Source organism: Thermobia domestica, chromosome 5 (assembly GCF_964235325.1).
Source record: "Thermobia domestica chromosome 5, izTheDome1.hap1.1, whole genome shotgun sequence".
NCBI classification, from domain to species: domain Eukaryota; kingdom Metazoa; phylum Arthropoda; class Insecta; order Zygentoma; family Lepismatidae; genus Thermobia; species Thermobia domestica.
This window is the reverse complement of record NC_137458.1, coordinates 19,962,793-19,979,735: the sequence shown is the minus strand read 5'-3', so window position 1 is coordinate 19,979,735 and position 16,943 is coordinate 19,962,793. Positions and strand designations below refer to the sequence as shown.

The 16,943-nt window shown below is 36.2% G+C and overlaps 1 protein-coding gene across 1 annotated transcript in view; it reads right to left on the bottom strand.

Moving 5' to 3' along the window:
- Positions 1-16,943, bottom strand: part of RSG7 (Regulator of G-protein signaling 7) — a 214,040-nt gene that overhangs the window by 65,651 nt on the left and 131,446 nt on the right. The window contains exons 5-8 of the mRNA XM_081758294.1: positions 15,446-15,552; positions 11,708-11,759; positions 7,420-7,643; positions 4,139-4,365 (exon numbers count right to left, since the gene is read on the bottom strand). Coding sequence (XP_081614420.1) covers positions 4,139-4,365; positions 7,420-7,643; positions 11,708-11,759; positions 15,446-15,552 — 610 coding nt within the window. The remainder of the gene's footprint in view (positions 1-4,138; positions 4,366-7,419; positions 7,644-11,707; positions 11,760-15,445; positions 15,553-16,943) is intronic.

Here is a 16,943-nt window from a genome sequence, read left to right as displayed (position 1 = left end):
CTTATAGCGTTAGTTCTGCTAAAAATTTGACTACCCTATACAAATTAATAAGTGCCCTATACAAAAATCGATGTTTCTGAATCCTAAGGTATTCACGCAACGATTTTTGTAGAGGGTGTTTGGCTAGGAGCATATAATTTGAAGTACTCACCAACTCTATAACAATTGTTATGAAACTCCCGAAGGATTCTGAAACATGTATTTTTGCATAGGGCAGACACTAGTTCTTAAGTGAAGTCTTGACCCGACTACTATAGGTCCTATAGTTTTGAAGCTATGGACCTTTAAACTTCATTTTTTCATGTTTTCGGGGGCCTATAACTCCGAAAGGAAGCATTTGGGCACCCAGGTTGGTCTATACTTTTTGTCTTATCTTGGTATCAGGAATCACCTCCCAAATGTTGTCGGTGTTGTTTTGAAACACCCTGTGTATATATATACTTTCAAAGTTAAATTTATACAAATAATCTTCTCATTATAAGACAAAAGAAAACATTTGTATGGCCACACAAAACGGTACAGAAGAAATTATACAATGAAAACCTTAAAATTTCAAACCATCAGGAGCAGGGCCTCATGCGATTATGTGGCCTGACCACATCATTCTAGAGTATATTTCAGTGGTTCCCAACTGGTTTTGCAGCGGCACACCAGTGTGTTATGGAGTCTGATAGCAAGTATCACGAAGTTTTAGTATTTAGAAATCATGGAACACTTAATCTATATATTAAAATGCTAACTTTATACATTTATGGCCACGACAATGAGATCTCGGAAATCACAAGCTCTAGAAAGTGTCATTCTGGAGAGTTGATTCCAAATTTTCTGCAGATTTACCAGTTCTCATTGAGATTTTTCTTAAAATTTTGTATTTTTAATTCAGCGTTGTACGGATCGTTTTGAACCCAGAAGATTAACATTATCACTAGAACGTTACTAAGCACTGATTACACTGATGCACGACTCCCTTTGCATATTCCCCTTTGAAATTCAAATCGTTCCCACAATGCAACGAAAGCGATATCAGCGACCCTTCCGGCTGCAGTCGTAACTAATTGTATCGTCTGCTACTGGCAGTAGCTAATTGTATCATTGGTTAATTATATCAAACCCACGCGCTCTGAATGATTTGATTCGTTCTTGTTTTCAATAGTTTGTGCTACCCGAACTACTTTGAGTGGCAGCCCCACAGTCTCCAGTCATGTGATTTAGTTTCAGCGGGTAAAGCAGGTGAAAACTCTTATGCAACATCCTTACTCTATGTTACTAACGCTGATATTATCGTGTTGGGCAACTAGTAGAAGAGCTACGTATAGCGGATTGACGAACATTGCAGGCGCTTTGTTTTTATCTGAATGGCAAAATCCATTGCATGCTGGGAACTTCGAAGTCTTGTAGAGCCGCAATGAGGCGTACTTGAATATAGATTTATAAGATAAAAATCATCTGCAATCATTGATCTTGTGTTATTGGACATGTTGCAACATGATGGCAACGATGAAACATAGTGTCTTGTGTTATTGGACCACTCTCAACAAAAAATTTCTCGGTGCGTGCATGTTCGGAATCACTTGGGGATCCTATGGTACAATTTGTACTATTTCTATACGGGTGTTTCATGGTACATTGCGTTATAACTCTTCTATTTGAGCTTTTTCGTCCGGTTTTTTTTTTTTGTTTGTTTGTTTTTCAAGTCCAGAGGCATTGCAGAAGACATTACGTATGGTTTCACACTCTCCTGCGTCCAGACATAGGAGGTGATGACGTCACAATTATAAAATATATATTTTCTCTTATGAAGCCTATGTTCATGATTTTTTGGCGGGCTTATTTTTGCACGTAGAAGATTGAAATTTTGCACAAACATTCAGTCCACCGAGTAGTATTTACAAGATTTTTTCTCAGATTTCTGCGTTAAAACAGGGGGAGATCAGAGGGGCTAAAAGTTGAAAAAAGGGATATTTTTACCCAAAAAATCCCGTTTTTCCTCATTTTCCCGCCTTAGATGCATGATGGAGACACGTGAGTCATACCGTCTGAAAGGCAGTTCTATTCTGAAGAGAATGATGTGCAAACTATGATCCTAGGGTAATTAGGGATGTGTCAGGGAATTTTTATCAAAATATACTTTTGTATAAGGGAATATAGGACATTTTCTGAACTTTTTTTGGCGGGCTTATTTTTGCACGAAGAAGATCGTTATTGTGCACAAACATTCAGTTCACCGAGTAGTATTTACCAGATTTTTTCAGATTTCTGCGTTAAAACAGGGGGTCCAGAGGGGCTAAAAGTTGAAAAAAGGGATATTTTTACACAAAAATCCCGTTTTTTGTCATTTTCCCTTCTTAGATACATGATGGAGACACGTGAGTCGTACCGTCTGAAAGGCAGTTCCATTCTGAAGAGAATGACGATCGAATTATTATCCTAGGGTAATTAGGGATGTCTGAGGGATTTTTATCAAAATATACTTCTGTATAGGGAAAAATGGGACATAGTCGGTATATTTTTTGGGGGGCTTATTTTTTCACGTAGAAGATTGAAATTTTGCACAAACATTCACTCTACCGAGTAGTATTTACCAGATTTTTTCGATTTCTGCGTTAAAACAGGGAGAGTCCAGAGGGGCAAAAGTTGAAAAAGGGATATTTAGAGCAAAAAATCCCTTTCTGCGGAATTTTCCCGCCTTAATACATGATGGAGACACGTGAGTCATGCCGCCTGAAAGGCAGTTCTATTCTGAAGAGAATGACGGTCGAATTATTATCCTAGGGTAATTAGGGATGTCTCAGGAATTTTTTTCCCTGAGATCATGGTGTTTTGCGGTAACTTGGAGCATTATGGGGATTCTTGATAAAATTTCTCCCGCCCTTACTATTCAAGATAGAAACTTGAAATTTGGTACACACATTTAGTCTACCATATACTATTTATCAGATTTTTTCAGATCTCTACGTTCACACAGGGCCGCTCCAGAGGGGCCCAAAGTGTGAAAAAATCCCTACAAAATTTTCCCTTTGACATCAATTTTCCCTCTTCTGGTATATGATATGGGCATGCAAGTGGTACCATTTGAAAGCCAGCTTCATTCTGTAGAGAATGAGGTATGAACCATGATCCTAGGATAAATAGTGACGATGCAGTAGCTGCTTGACTGAAAGTCTAAAAAATAGCCCAAAAACCGAGGATCCCCAAAGGGATATATATACTTTCATCATTCCACCCATGAGGAGGTCGCTTACCACCAGTTTAGAAGTCTTCCTATTCCTGCACTATGATGGACTTACAGTGACATTTTCATCTTGAAAAGTAGTAAAATATTCGCTTTAGAGTTTTAATAATTATCTGTAATCTTCTTCTCATTCCTTGTTTTCTTTCTATCATATCTCCCCCCTTCCCTTAGTATAACACCTTCTTAAACACTTCATACAGACGATTTTCTTTGATTCATTCGAAACTAGTTATTCTTCCAAATGTTAAACACTTTTCCATGACCATGGGCTTCCCTACAATCGTAATGAAGAAATTAAGTACGAATGTGAAAAAAGGGGGAAGGGATAGAAATTAATAAAGGGGCTTTTAGAGAAAAAAAGAGAATGTTTTGGATCTTTCAATAAACAATTACAATAATAATAATAATAATAATAATAATAATAATAATAATAATAATAATAATAATAATAATAATAATAATAATAATAATAATAATGAAATGTTTCATATCGAGTATTTCACACTATGGGCCAGAAACACGAACAGTATGCAAAAAGGATTAAAAATGATGTATTCCGAAATATGGGTATGAAGAAAAATGGAAAAGTAGTCTAGGTCGAACAGCAAGCTAGCAATAAAGCATAGCGAATAGTAAAGGAGGAAAGAAAAAGAATTTTAATTACAAAAAAGAAGCTAAACTGGTTGGAATATTGTTTGGGATAGTACTATACCGTAAGGCTGTAAATAAAAGTTTAAGGAAAAAGAGGGAGGGGAGAAATAAACTACTAGTTGAAAGGAAAAAGATGGAGGGGCGAAATAAACTACTAGTAATACACGATATTAGCCTGGATAATTGTTACATCAAAACGAAGAAAATACCTGAGAACTGTGGTATAAGTGATCTAGCAACAATGATGATACTCACGACTCTGCAACCTTGGAGATCTTGAAATTCCTACGATCGAGTCTTTGTCGTAACCCATCAATGTCTTTTTTCAACGAGTCCACAGGAGATGCCAAGTCCACTTCCGACACCGATGGAGAGATACGTCCTCCGGCTACCCCGAGTTGTAGATGCTTACTGCTTTTGATCGGTTTATTCATTCTACACGCTTTTTTAATATCAATTTCCGTTGTATTCACACATCCAGGCTACAAACAGATAAAAAAAAGAAAATATTTTAATACATGCACTTTCATTTTACGGTAAAATGTTTAAGTAAGTAAATATTGTCACATTGTACTTCATTAATAAAAAGCAAAGTGGTCCAAAAGTGTGGAAACACCCAAATAAAATCCAAAACTTTCAGAATTAGGAAAAAAGGGCAAAAAAAAGTTATGATAACAGACGAGAGGGGAAATCTTTTAAGAACAATGGCACCATCGGCCGCCATCTTGAAACGGCGGGAACTTTTCTAAATAGGAACCCTATTGTGTGATACATCAAATAGAACTGAAATGTTTCCAGGAATCCAATGGTGAAACGGTTTTGGTTTTACGACCAACCGTTGCAAAGTTTTCACCGATTTTCTTTTGTTTCAGGTGGCGTAACATGGAATGGCACTAAAAAGAGATAATCGGATAGAGATCGTGTTGATCTCAGTCGAGCGCAGCAGCAGACAGATCGCAGTCGATTTCAACGCTCGTAACCCAGAATAGAAGCCCATTTCCCATATTGCAGTGTAGAAAGTTATAGCGAAATTTAAGGAAACCGGGTCGGTGAAAAACAAACCAAAATCAGGCAGCCTCGCACAGCGACGGACGGAGCTACATTCACTGCTGTGTTGGCATCATTCACGAAAAGTCCCACCCACAGTACCCATCGCCTAGCCCAAGAGTGTGGTGTATCCCGTAACATCCATCCTGCGAATCATCTGTGCATAAGTGGTACCCAAACAACATGGAGCTATTCCAACATCTAACCGAGAATGACACAGACCGCCGAGTCGAATTCTGTGAGTGGGCCGCGGAACAAATCAGTCAGAATCGGCGATTTGCATATGACATGCTGTTCCCGGACGAGGCCAATTTTTTTATGTCGGTCGAAGTGAACAAGCAAAATCACCGATATTGGTGTGACAACAACCCACACTGGTATAACAATTCCCGGATCGTTGGCTCTGACAAAGGGATGGTGTAGTGCGGTGTGTGGGGTACCCGTGTGGTGGGCCCATTCTTAATTTAAATGTACTTACCTACCGTAACATGCTTGGGGAGGAGATTCTGCTGTCCGTCGCATTAGAGGATAGCTCTTTCAACATGATGGTGTACCATCTCATTTCGGACAATATGCTCGCGAGTACCTCGATGAGGAATTCCCATAGAGATTGATAGGCCGGCAAGGATCTGTAGAATTGCCACAGCGTTCCCCAGACTTCAATTCATTGATTTTTTCTGTGGGCCTACGTGAAATCCGTTCTGTATGTTAACAAGATCAGCGACATTAACCACCTTCAACGCAGGATTATTGACGCGTGTACCACCATTCCTGAGGACATGCTGTGCAGGGTAACGGATGACTGGCAGCAGTGTCTTCTTTTAACGATTCCTAAGGAGCGACGGCACATTGAACAATTGCTGTAACATTGGTCAGTGGGCACACTGCATGCAGCGTTATATCCAGACAAGTGCAGGTAATCGGTTAAAACTTTGCAACTGTTAGTCGTAGAGCCATAAACATTTTTTTGTTGTTGTTAAACTGTGTGAGATATTTACGGAGATCGTTATTCAATTACCCCAAGCGCACTGAGTGGAAGCAATGTCGCGGAACCAATTTAGGAGTGACACAAGCGATTTTCATTTTCAAGTGCCAATTGGAATCTTAAAACATGCGGTGAAAATTAGGAGTGGTCCCAATTTACGTTTGGTGCACGTTAGAAGCAGTCCTAAATTCATATTGGTTAACTATAGAATAAAAATAAGCATACCATTAGCTTTTAAGGAAAATTTGCTATTAAAATGACGCGTCACATACTATGGTTCTCATTTTTCAAAACTTCACTTTAATTCAAAATGGCGGATTTCAAGATGGCTGCCGTCAAGGTCATACCTACCATACGACTTCCCCCTAGGCCTTATATGTATCTACATGATTGTTCTTTCATTAACACTCCGTTTACAAAGGGTAGTAAGGAACTTCTGCATAAGTACATCACAACTCTTAAAAATTATATATAAAAAAGAAAACATGCACTATGGCAAAAATTTCTGTCATCACAAATAATGCATACATGTCCTCTATCAGAAAAAAAAACATTGAAATCGGAGCCGGACACTTGGGTGATGTCCCTTGTCAGAATCGCTTCTGGCGTGGGTTCAAACCCGGCCTAAGGAAAGTTTTTTTTATTTTTTAAAAAAGTTCATAACATTTTTATCAAAAAATAAGATAAAAAATAATATTAATTTGCCCTTGTCCGTAATAAACGAGTATAATGCATAAAAAGTTATTTATTTATTTTACGAAACATAGCTGAGCGAGCAAACGGGGTTAGAAGCCCCGCAGGGCTTGTTTTGTTCCACTTTTACCCCCATGATAATACCATTTGAAATTACGTCATACTCGGTTGGTCCAATTTCGAACCGCACGCGCTTCCTTGTGGTCAAAATGCATATTTTTTTAAAGGGTAGCGCTTAAAAATATACATATACCTTATGTTCTTACGAAATGTAACCGAAATATAATTATATTTTTATTTTTATCAACACACAAAGTGACAATTTTCTTCTATTACTATAATATACAATATATGCACCAGAAGGTCTGAAAAATCCCAATCAGTAACGTGTATTTAGTTCCTATGGCTAGAGTTGAGCGTGAAAAATTTGCTTAGCCAAGGTAGGGATACAAAGTGTGCTCCTAGGGATTGCTGTACATGGTTATTGAATTTTTCAAGGATGTTATAAAATAGAGGATCTGCCCATATAACAAAATCGTGAAGCCATACGTCACAGCTTCGTCACATCTACTCTGCCCACTGCGAGCCACTAAGATCGCAATGTTTCGAGCCAACAATCATGGCGGAAGCGAGAGTAGCCAATCAGACGTGCCGATTTAGACGATGCACGGTTGTTTTTTTGGCTTCATTGAGTTCATATGATGAAGATACGTATGGGCAGATCCTCCATTTTATAACATCCTGGAATCTTTGTACCTTCTTTTATTCTTTACATTTATTGTACGAGATACAGCTAATTTGTAATGCTTACCACAGGTCGGTGTACGTCCCAGAATGCCCTCTCTTGACTGTCCAGGACTTTACGTTCTAATTTGTCCCTTTTCTTGTCTACTTTGCTTTGGGCCTCCGCCTGCATGAAGATGAATTCCCACTTGCGAGAAAACATCTTCTGAAGCCGTGCGAGATTCTCTGCCTCGTAGTCTGCAAGTTCTAGACGTGTTTTATTCTGCATTGTTCGCTTGCATAGGTATACCGCTGCAAAATTATAATAATAACAATAATAATGATAATACAGTATTTTAGCACTTGGAATAGTAAAGAAACAAAAATTATACGAAGGCTAGTCAGAAAGCAAGTTTTACATTATAAACAAAAACAAATAATCGTATTATTTATTGTAGTGTAGAAATGTTGTCTATATAACACCATTTTTTCCTTTCTAGACAGTCAAAAAGTTGATAATGAGTAGGCATGTGATTCAGCGAGCTTTTGCAGTCTTTGAACAAGGAGCGTAACAAGCCATTTGTGGATTCTATCAAGAGATATTATAACAAACATTTGTTTTTATTGTATATTTTACCCCATAGTCCGTGTAATTCTTAAAATATTTCAACACGGTCAAATCACATTAACTCAATCAAGACAACTTGAATCAGTATTACTTTTTTATTATCAAGCCTCCACTACTTATTTATTTTCGTTTTCAGTTGTTATGACAACTATACATGCAGATTACCTCTGTAAAACCAACCTATATCTTTAACGATTCAGATTACATCTTATTTCTTTCTATTTGGAATCAACAACCTATAATTTCTTTTCTTCTTCTTCTTCTACACGACAGATTGTGTATTTTTATGCACCGTTATCCCAAAATCAAAATATAAAAATGGAAGTAACCCAATGTACCAATGCAATGATACACGATATCGTTGTAATATGATTATGATTTTAAAGAGTGATCACTGTACTATGTGACAGGTGAATTGACATTTGGTGTGAACCAATGAGAGCGCAACGTGCTGTTGCCAAATATCTGGTGACAAGTTAACTTCCAGTGAGCAAATGGTGTGACATGTTGAACAGATTTTTGTCTTACTAAGTACATACACCATGACTGCAGAATCAGACTCTTTCATAACAAATCACAATATTGGCAATGTCGCTGTAAGCGGATTAGTCAACATGCGACCAACGATCAGACGTGCTGCCGATCATAGTAGTTAGATCTTTGTCTTTGGAAATCGATGGTGGTCTTATTTTGAATATGCACGGGTGATATTTGAAAATTTGAATAAGCTTATAACAACCAATTGAATTATTCATGAATAATCCTCCTTGCCCCGATGAATCTCGGCAGTACGGGGCGAATTTTGTTTGCAGAAAACGTGTTGCTCTCCCACCCCCACAGGTAACTGGAGCAATAACAAAAAGATTCTTTGTAAAGGTAAGTTATTCGCATACTTCTAAACACAGTTGACTTTGTGTCGGTGTGCAGATCGTGTATATACCATGTCACTACAGTAAGTTATTTATTTTTTTAGCAAACCGAAAACGGAGTTTTGAACAGCCCTCATGGTCTCCATGTTACAACTAAACTATCAAATAATTGTGAGTTTCCTGTAACATATAGACTAGAGTTGTAGGCCTAATACTAAAAGTGTACTAATAAACTCCTTATCATGAGACTCTAAGTGCTTTAAACCTACCACCCAGCGATTTTAACTTGACGGCTGTGTGGTCAGCACATTGCGAGTTCCCCATCCGTCATGGACAATTGGGCGCCTAAACGTATTGGATTATTGTCGGCACACTATTGGATCAACTGCGGCATTCCCTTGGAGCACTGCAGCCATTTTTCTTGACCAGAGTCCGCTAATACTTTATTTCAAGTAGCTTTCCCAATTGTCCTCATGATGTTGCGTATGCCCTGCACTGCCAATATCAACTGGTTTCCCCAACAGCCAGCAGTCAAAGAAGTAATAAGATTCAGCATTGTTTGACATTGATGATATCATTGGAACCGATGGACTAGCGGGCTACGGTGTTTGGATGGTTTGGAGTTTAACATTTCTTTTGAGCACTGACGTTGTTATGTTATGTTATGTTTATAACTCTTTTCAGCACTGAGGTTATAACGTCTTTAGAGCTTTGTGTGGAATCCGAACCACATGGATGCCTCTAGGTACCCGAAACCAGTCTCCTCCAAAAGATGAAAACGCTACCTACTTTGCATCCTTCCTGCGTATTCTCCCATCTTCGTTCATTGAGATGAATCTGCGCATTTTTCGCATACGAGTGACGTATGCAACCAAAGCAAAACTACGTATTTTATGTTTTCGTTTCTTCTTTCTCCCTGTTCTTTGACATCTTCTTCGCTCATTTTCATAACACATTGTGACAATGTTGTATGTGTGATTGGTCCATTTCTGGATATTCTGCTTTCTTCGCATGGGTGTGTTCTACCTCATTGCCTTGCTCAGACTATGGGTAGTATTTTGTACATTTAACCTTTTCCGATATCTCTTCTCGTTCTCGCTATATTCCACATAATCTCATTTTGATCCCATTTTTATGCCTCTATTTGACCCTTTCAATGCGCTTGTTGGCCGACATAAAAAAAATACATGACGCTTCTTTTTTGATGTTCTATATGTCTGTGCAATCTTATCAAAATCGGCGCGTTACACCGGCGTGCCCTACCTTGTTAGTACTATGAACGATACTATCAAATATAGACAGCATTGTTTCCAGTAGTTTGGATAAGAAACCTCGCAGCCGTAACATTGGGGGCCACAATCTCACTTGGCCAAAACCTCGCGGTCAAAATCTCGCCAACTAAAATCTACCGGGACAAAATTTCGCCTGACCGAAACCTCACTATCCAAAATCAAGCGGAACGAAATCTCGCCTAGGACAAAACCTCGCCGTTCAAAATCTCGTGGGACGAAATCTCACCATAGCGATTTGTTTAACGTAGAATGATCAAAAAAATATCTCTGTATGTATAAATATTAAAAATTGCATATAATTATAATTTTTTAAAAAACATTTCTAACTGTTCAGTCGTTTTGTCATAATGCGATTTCAAGCAAGATCATTTTCATTTCTCCCCTCCACAGGAAACAAAAAAGGACATAGAATTAGTTTTTTTTCCTACGTTAAAAGCGGAATTCTCGAAAACACCAGCTTACGTTTCCACTTATTTTTATAAGAAGTTAAAAGACAGAGTTCCATCTTCATAAGATCCATAAGATACTAGATTTCTGGCATAAATTTTGAATCCCTGAAAGGATTCTCAGTTCACACTCACCAAATAACTTAACTATAATAAAATAGATTCGATGAATAAGATTTCTCCTAATTTTGCTTTATTTTACGATTATATATCCATTAATTTTCAACTCTTTAATTTTTTTACTTTTCTAATGTCTAGAGCAAAATTTCCTGTTTATTATTATTATTATTATTAGTAGTAGTAGTAGTAATAGTAGTAGTAGTAGTAATAGTAGTAGTAGTAGTAATAGTAATAGTAGTGGTAGTAGTAGTAGTAGTAATAGTAGTAGTAGTGGTAGTAGTAGTAGTAGTAGTTGTGGTAGTAGTAGTTGTAGTAGTAGTAATAGTAGTAGTAGTGGTAGTAGTAGTAGTAGTAGTGGTAGTAGTAGTAGTAGTATTACTACTACTAGTAGTAGTAGTAGTATTTTGACCACAGAAACTCCTATGTATTGTTATGGTGAGGTTTTTGTCCTAACGAGTTATCAGCCAGGAACATTTGATCTGCGACCGCGAGGTTTTGGCCACACGTGATTTTGGACTGTGGGATTTTGGGCGGTGATGATTCGGTCGCAAGACTGTTCATATACTGTTCCAGTCGCAAGGAGAATAGTTCTCACATCAATGTTGAATGGTTTTGAGGTTTGTTTTTGACACATGACAAAATCTCCCAGTAGACATCCTCTTCAGCTTCACCCGTGTAATATTTGTAAAGCATGAAATCGAACACTGGTTTATTTTAAAATGTTATTTTAAAATAGTAGTTGAAAGCGCAGTACAAACTTAAATAACTAATTAAGCAAAACAAAAATATTAAAAATAATAACGCATTTATACGAATACAGACAACGGACTTTGTGCTCATATTTTCCCGCCAAATCAAATAGTGACATTAATAATAACTATATAAAATAAAAAAAATATATTAGAAATGTTTACGAGCTTCAGTCGAGAACTACTACATACAATACGAACTTGCAAATAATTTTCTATTAAAAAAAATCGCGTTATATGTAAAATATTATGAAGTATTTACTACTACTTACCGTAATCTGTGTTCTCGGGCTCCCAACAGTTGGAGGGCCAGAAATAAGGCGTCTGTAAATTAAACACAATGGATAAATATCACTAAATTAAAACATACCAAATACTGTTTTATTTTAACAAGGAGTACAATACTTTTGATATTTATTGTACTGCATAACTAGTACACTATATCGAATTTAAATACTCTTAACATCGTAACAACTTTTTAACATATAAATATTACCAACATGTGTTGTGGTACAGCAAGCTATGCTCAACACTCTCTTTAATGGACGATATTCAAAGGGTTTACTTGAGATCAAATTTTATAAGTATAACTGATGCTATGTAAGTTCTGATTTTTGCTTACAGAATAATGTTGTTGCTTGAACGCATCATCCATGTAAGATGGTTATCATTGTAATGATAAATGAAGAACCACCTCAACACAGCTGTTGTCAAATACGATTGGAAGACACAGCTGTTCTAAGCAAACGTGCGTATGAAGCATAAGGTAAAACTAATGTACGTACATACTTGCGTAAATCTCCAACGTTAGACAGTATTTTTTCTATTTTTGCTGTGAGTATCAAAACTAGTGTATAACGTAATAAGTGCCATGATTTCTGGCTTAGTTCTGAGCAAAATGACGCTAAGAAAAAATAAAATGACGTAAAATAAAAATTAATAACATGTTTTCTTTTAAAAAATAACAAATGAAACAAATCATAGTAAAAAAATCATATTTTCAAGGAAAAATATATTTATGCATGACTGAAAAACAAAGTATGGGAGCAGTCTCATACATAATCAATTTAAAAATTCTTTAATTCGCATCTAAATCAAGTTATTGTATATGGGAGCGCTCCCCATTCTGGTCTTTTTAGTCATATATATATATTTCTTTTAAAAAGTCATCTTCATGAAAACATAACTATTTTTTTACTGTATGGTATGAATTGTTTTATTTTAATGCTTAAAATTTCTTTTAAAGAAAGAATGTTTTTAAATATATATATTTCTTTTCAAACGTGTTATGAAATGTGAATATCTAAAATTTTGTTCGAGCTTGTGAATGTTAACCTCCCTGTGTATTAGGTAATCCCGCTTTACTGAAGAGTACAGCTGATTGCGTACACAATAAGGTTGGTATCGATCTTTAAAATCAAGCAAGATATCTACAGGGTGGCCGTTACCCCTTGATAAATGCTAATGTAAGTTTTCCCGTTACCCCTTGATAAATGCTCATGTTAAGTTTTTCCGTTCCCCCTTGATAAATGCTAATGTAAGTTTCCCGTTATCCCTTGATAAATGCTAATGTAAGTTTTCCCGTTATCCCTTGATAAATGCTAATGTAAATTTTCGCGTTATCCCTTGATAAATGCTAATGTAAGTTTTCCCGTTATCCCTTGATAAATGCTCATGTAAGTTTTCCCGTTATCCTTGATAAATGCTAATGTAAGTTTTCCCGTTATCCCTTGATAAATGCTAATGTAAGTTTTCCCGTTATCCCTTGATAAATGCTAATGTAATTTTTCGCGTTATCCCTTGATAAATGCTAATATAAGGTTTTTCATTGTTACAGATTGTGTGAACGATGGCTGATACTTCCAGTTACAGTATTGAAGAACGTATTATTGCAAGTTGTTGGGTGCATGAGAGGAAACACACAGGTAAGACTGGCAGAAGTGCGTGCAAACTTTCGGAGTTCATAAAAGGCATCGTTGCACAAAACCGTTACGATACCACTGTCGAACTGACAAAATCTGTGAAACAAGCTTTTACTCAAGTTACACCTGCAATGGTCCTCAAAATGTTGGACAGAATCTGGCAACGTGTTATCCTTTGTCATGATAATGACGGTCGACAGACTGATCCTTTAGACACTTAATGTTTCATATCTCAGTAAAACTTCTCGAAAGCATTATTATTCATGTCATTCAATTCTTTCCGTGTAGTTATTTACGTACATTTAGTGGTTTATGTTACTTATTTTATAGGTAAAGTGACTTTGTGGCTACCCTGTAACTTATATATACATATATAACAACAAAAGACGTCATTTTCATTATTTCCTTGTCAAAATAACTGAAAATCAGGGACAAAAATTAAAATTTGAAAAGCATGGTGTTCACAAGTTCCGAAAGTACTATTAATGGTGTTGTATACCTTATCTTTGTTGGTTATGCATTGATTTACACAGAGAACGATTTTTCAGTTTTCTTTGAAGTAAACTAGAAATTTCAAGAGGTTTGATTTTCTTCGTCAAAACTATTTTTTAGAAAGTCTCTTACTACGTGGAAATTAAATTTTGCTTTTATATATTAATTACATTTAATTTAAATAATAGTAAGTTTAAATACGAGTACAATGCAAATTCATTTTGAAGGAACAAAGAGAAATGTAAATGGACTCAAAGAAAAGGCACATAAGTAAAAGCACATCATTTAAATTTTAACGAAAAATAGTAAAATATAAATAACTCCCTATGAAGTGTGAACGTGAAGTAAAAGGAAGGATAGGAATGGCGAAAGAAGCCTTTAGGAGAAAGAAAATACTATTTTGTAGGACTTTGAATAAAGAGCTGAGAAAAAGATTCATAAAATGCTTTGTGTGGAATATTGTATTGTATGGGGCAGAAACATGGATATTAAACAAAAATGATGAAAAACGAATGGAAGCTGTCGAAATGTAGGTGTTGAGAAGAATGGAAAGAATTAGTTAGGTCGAGTGGAAAACGAAAGAGAGGGTGTTAGGAATGGTGTTGGAGAAAAGAACAGTTCTAAATATTATAAAGAAGAGGAAGAGAAACTGGTTGGGACATTGGCTAAGAAGGAATTATGTCATAAGGGACGTGCTAGAAGGTATTGTGGCAGGAGAGAGAGTGGTGGGCGACGGAGACTACAAGTAATGGACAATATTAAATCAGAAAAATCGTACGTGAAGACGATGAGGTTAGCAGAAGACCATGGAGCACGGAAGCTTCTCAGTTGTGGCATGTGACCTGCCGATACTGGCAGAATATCTATTATGATGCTGATGCTGATGATATGCATAAATGGGCTAACAAAAATAAGGACGGCGTAGGCGCTCAAAAACGTGAAAAACGTAATTTATTCTTCAGTAATATTTTCGGTTATCTTTAATGAAAAAGAAATCCCGAAAATAAGCAGCTATCGGAAATACAGTACACTTTCACTAATCCGGGCTATTGTGGTAGATTATCGAAATCGCCGTATTAGTAGAAGGTTGTTTTTTTTTTAAAAAAAATCATTTATATAACATAAAATACTGTTTGTGCTATTACACTCTATTTTTATTACAAAATTACAAATAAAGCATGAAAATAAACAGTAGTTTCAAATATGAACTTGAAAAACCAAAAAAGCAAAAATGAGCCCAGTTATGACACATGTAAAAAAAAGAGAGAGAGACAGAGAGAAAGAGAGAGAGAGAAACTTACTGTATTTCAAGATTGCACTAAAAACCTTTCAAGTGTCCTGTTTCTTAGCCTTAAATGACATTTTTAACGCTTATTCTTGAAGTTTTGTTTGCAGCCATCTTCCCCCCCCCCACGGCGTTTGAAAACCAAGGGTTATTGGATGCGGAGTAGCGCAAAGACGAATGATTGAGATATAGTAATTTTATATAATAATATAAAGTATATAGTAATATAGCGTATATAGTAATTAGTAATGAATATATAGTAATCTTATTTAACACAAGTAATTTTCATAATTAAATATTTGAAACAGTACCTGAAACCTGTAGAAAGTACCATCATTTTTCACTGTTAGGACATGATCGTCTATGGGGAAAAAGTAGCCGTGTGCTGCCATCAGGTGGCCAAGATGTAAAGCTTCGGCTGAAAAGAAGAAAGATATGAAATTTTATAACCAAGCAAGATTATTACTAAAAATATACATATGTAGTCTTCTAAATGTTCTTTCCGATTTCAGATTCTAGATCATTTGCCAAAAGTTAATTATCATTCATTCCACCTAGCCTCATAAGAAATTAAAACAAACTTTCTCCCTACTACTACTCACCAGTCGTTCTTTCAGAAAAAAATGTTCCGGGGGGAGCCACACGTAGTATTCCGGGGGGCACTGCTGGTATTATTTTTATTTATTATTATATTATAGACGTATTATTTTGGTCTCGTCCCGGGGAGGCACTCTCAGAGTTCCAAGGGGGCAGTGCCTCGAAAAGACGTGTCTGGAAAAAACACTGCTACTCACTTGCACATGGTTTGATAAACGGGAATTTTTATCTCTCAATCATCAACCTCAACACATAGAAGTATAAAATATATCAAAATACGTCTAAAAACTTAATAATGATTTACAATAGCAGGTACATATTTTTATTTAAACATTTTACTACACTAATCTGCATTAGTGAGAAGAATAAATCAACTTTTAGTATATGTGAAGGCCCACATTTAATTCAACATTTACAGTGTATTCGGTAGTTGGGAATATGAAATGGTGTTGAAATGACAGGTGATGATAGAGTGGGGAATTGTAAGGCTATTTTGTGCATTCATACTACAATTCTATTTCAATATACATAATCAACAAGCAAAAACAATAGGTATGAATAGAGTATCAAAGTGTCAAATGATTAAGAAAAAATAGCACTTGCAGCTAATAAACTGACATATTCACATTATAAATGAATAGAGATTATAATTAATTTAATAGGGGATGATAGGACAACAATAGAAAGAAATGCAGAGATCTTATTAAACGCTCGCAGGGACATGGGTTTTGAAGTAAATGCAGAGAAAACTAAATACATGGAAGTGCGTCGGGACCGTAATACAGCAAATTATGGATGAGTTAAAATATTAAATAATACTTTTGATGAAGTGGATAGTTTCAAATATCTAGGATCAATATTAACAGAGGAAAACTATATTCACGAAGAAATTAATTGTCGACCAAAAGCAGGGAATTCGTGTTACTATTCGGTTCAAAATCTCTTGTCGTCGCGAATTATGTCGAGGAATTTGAAGCTTAAAATATACAAATCTATAATCATGCCTGTTGTTCTGTATGGCTGTGAAACATGGTCGCTTATTCTGAGGGAAGAACATAGACTGAAAGTATTTGAGAACAAGATCCTGAGACGAATATTCGGACCCAAGAGGAACGGGAATGGGGAATGGCGGAAACGTCATAAAGATGAACTACATAATTTATATGGTTTACCCAACATTGTTAGGGTCGTCAAGTCTAGGAGGCTTAAGTG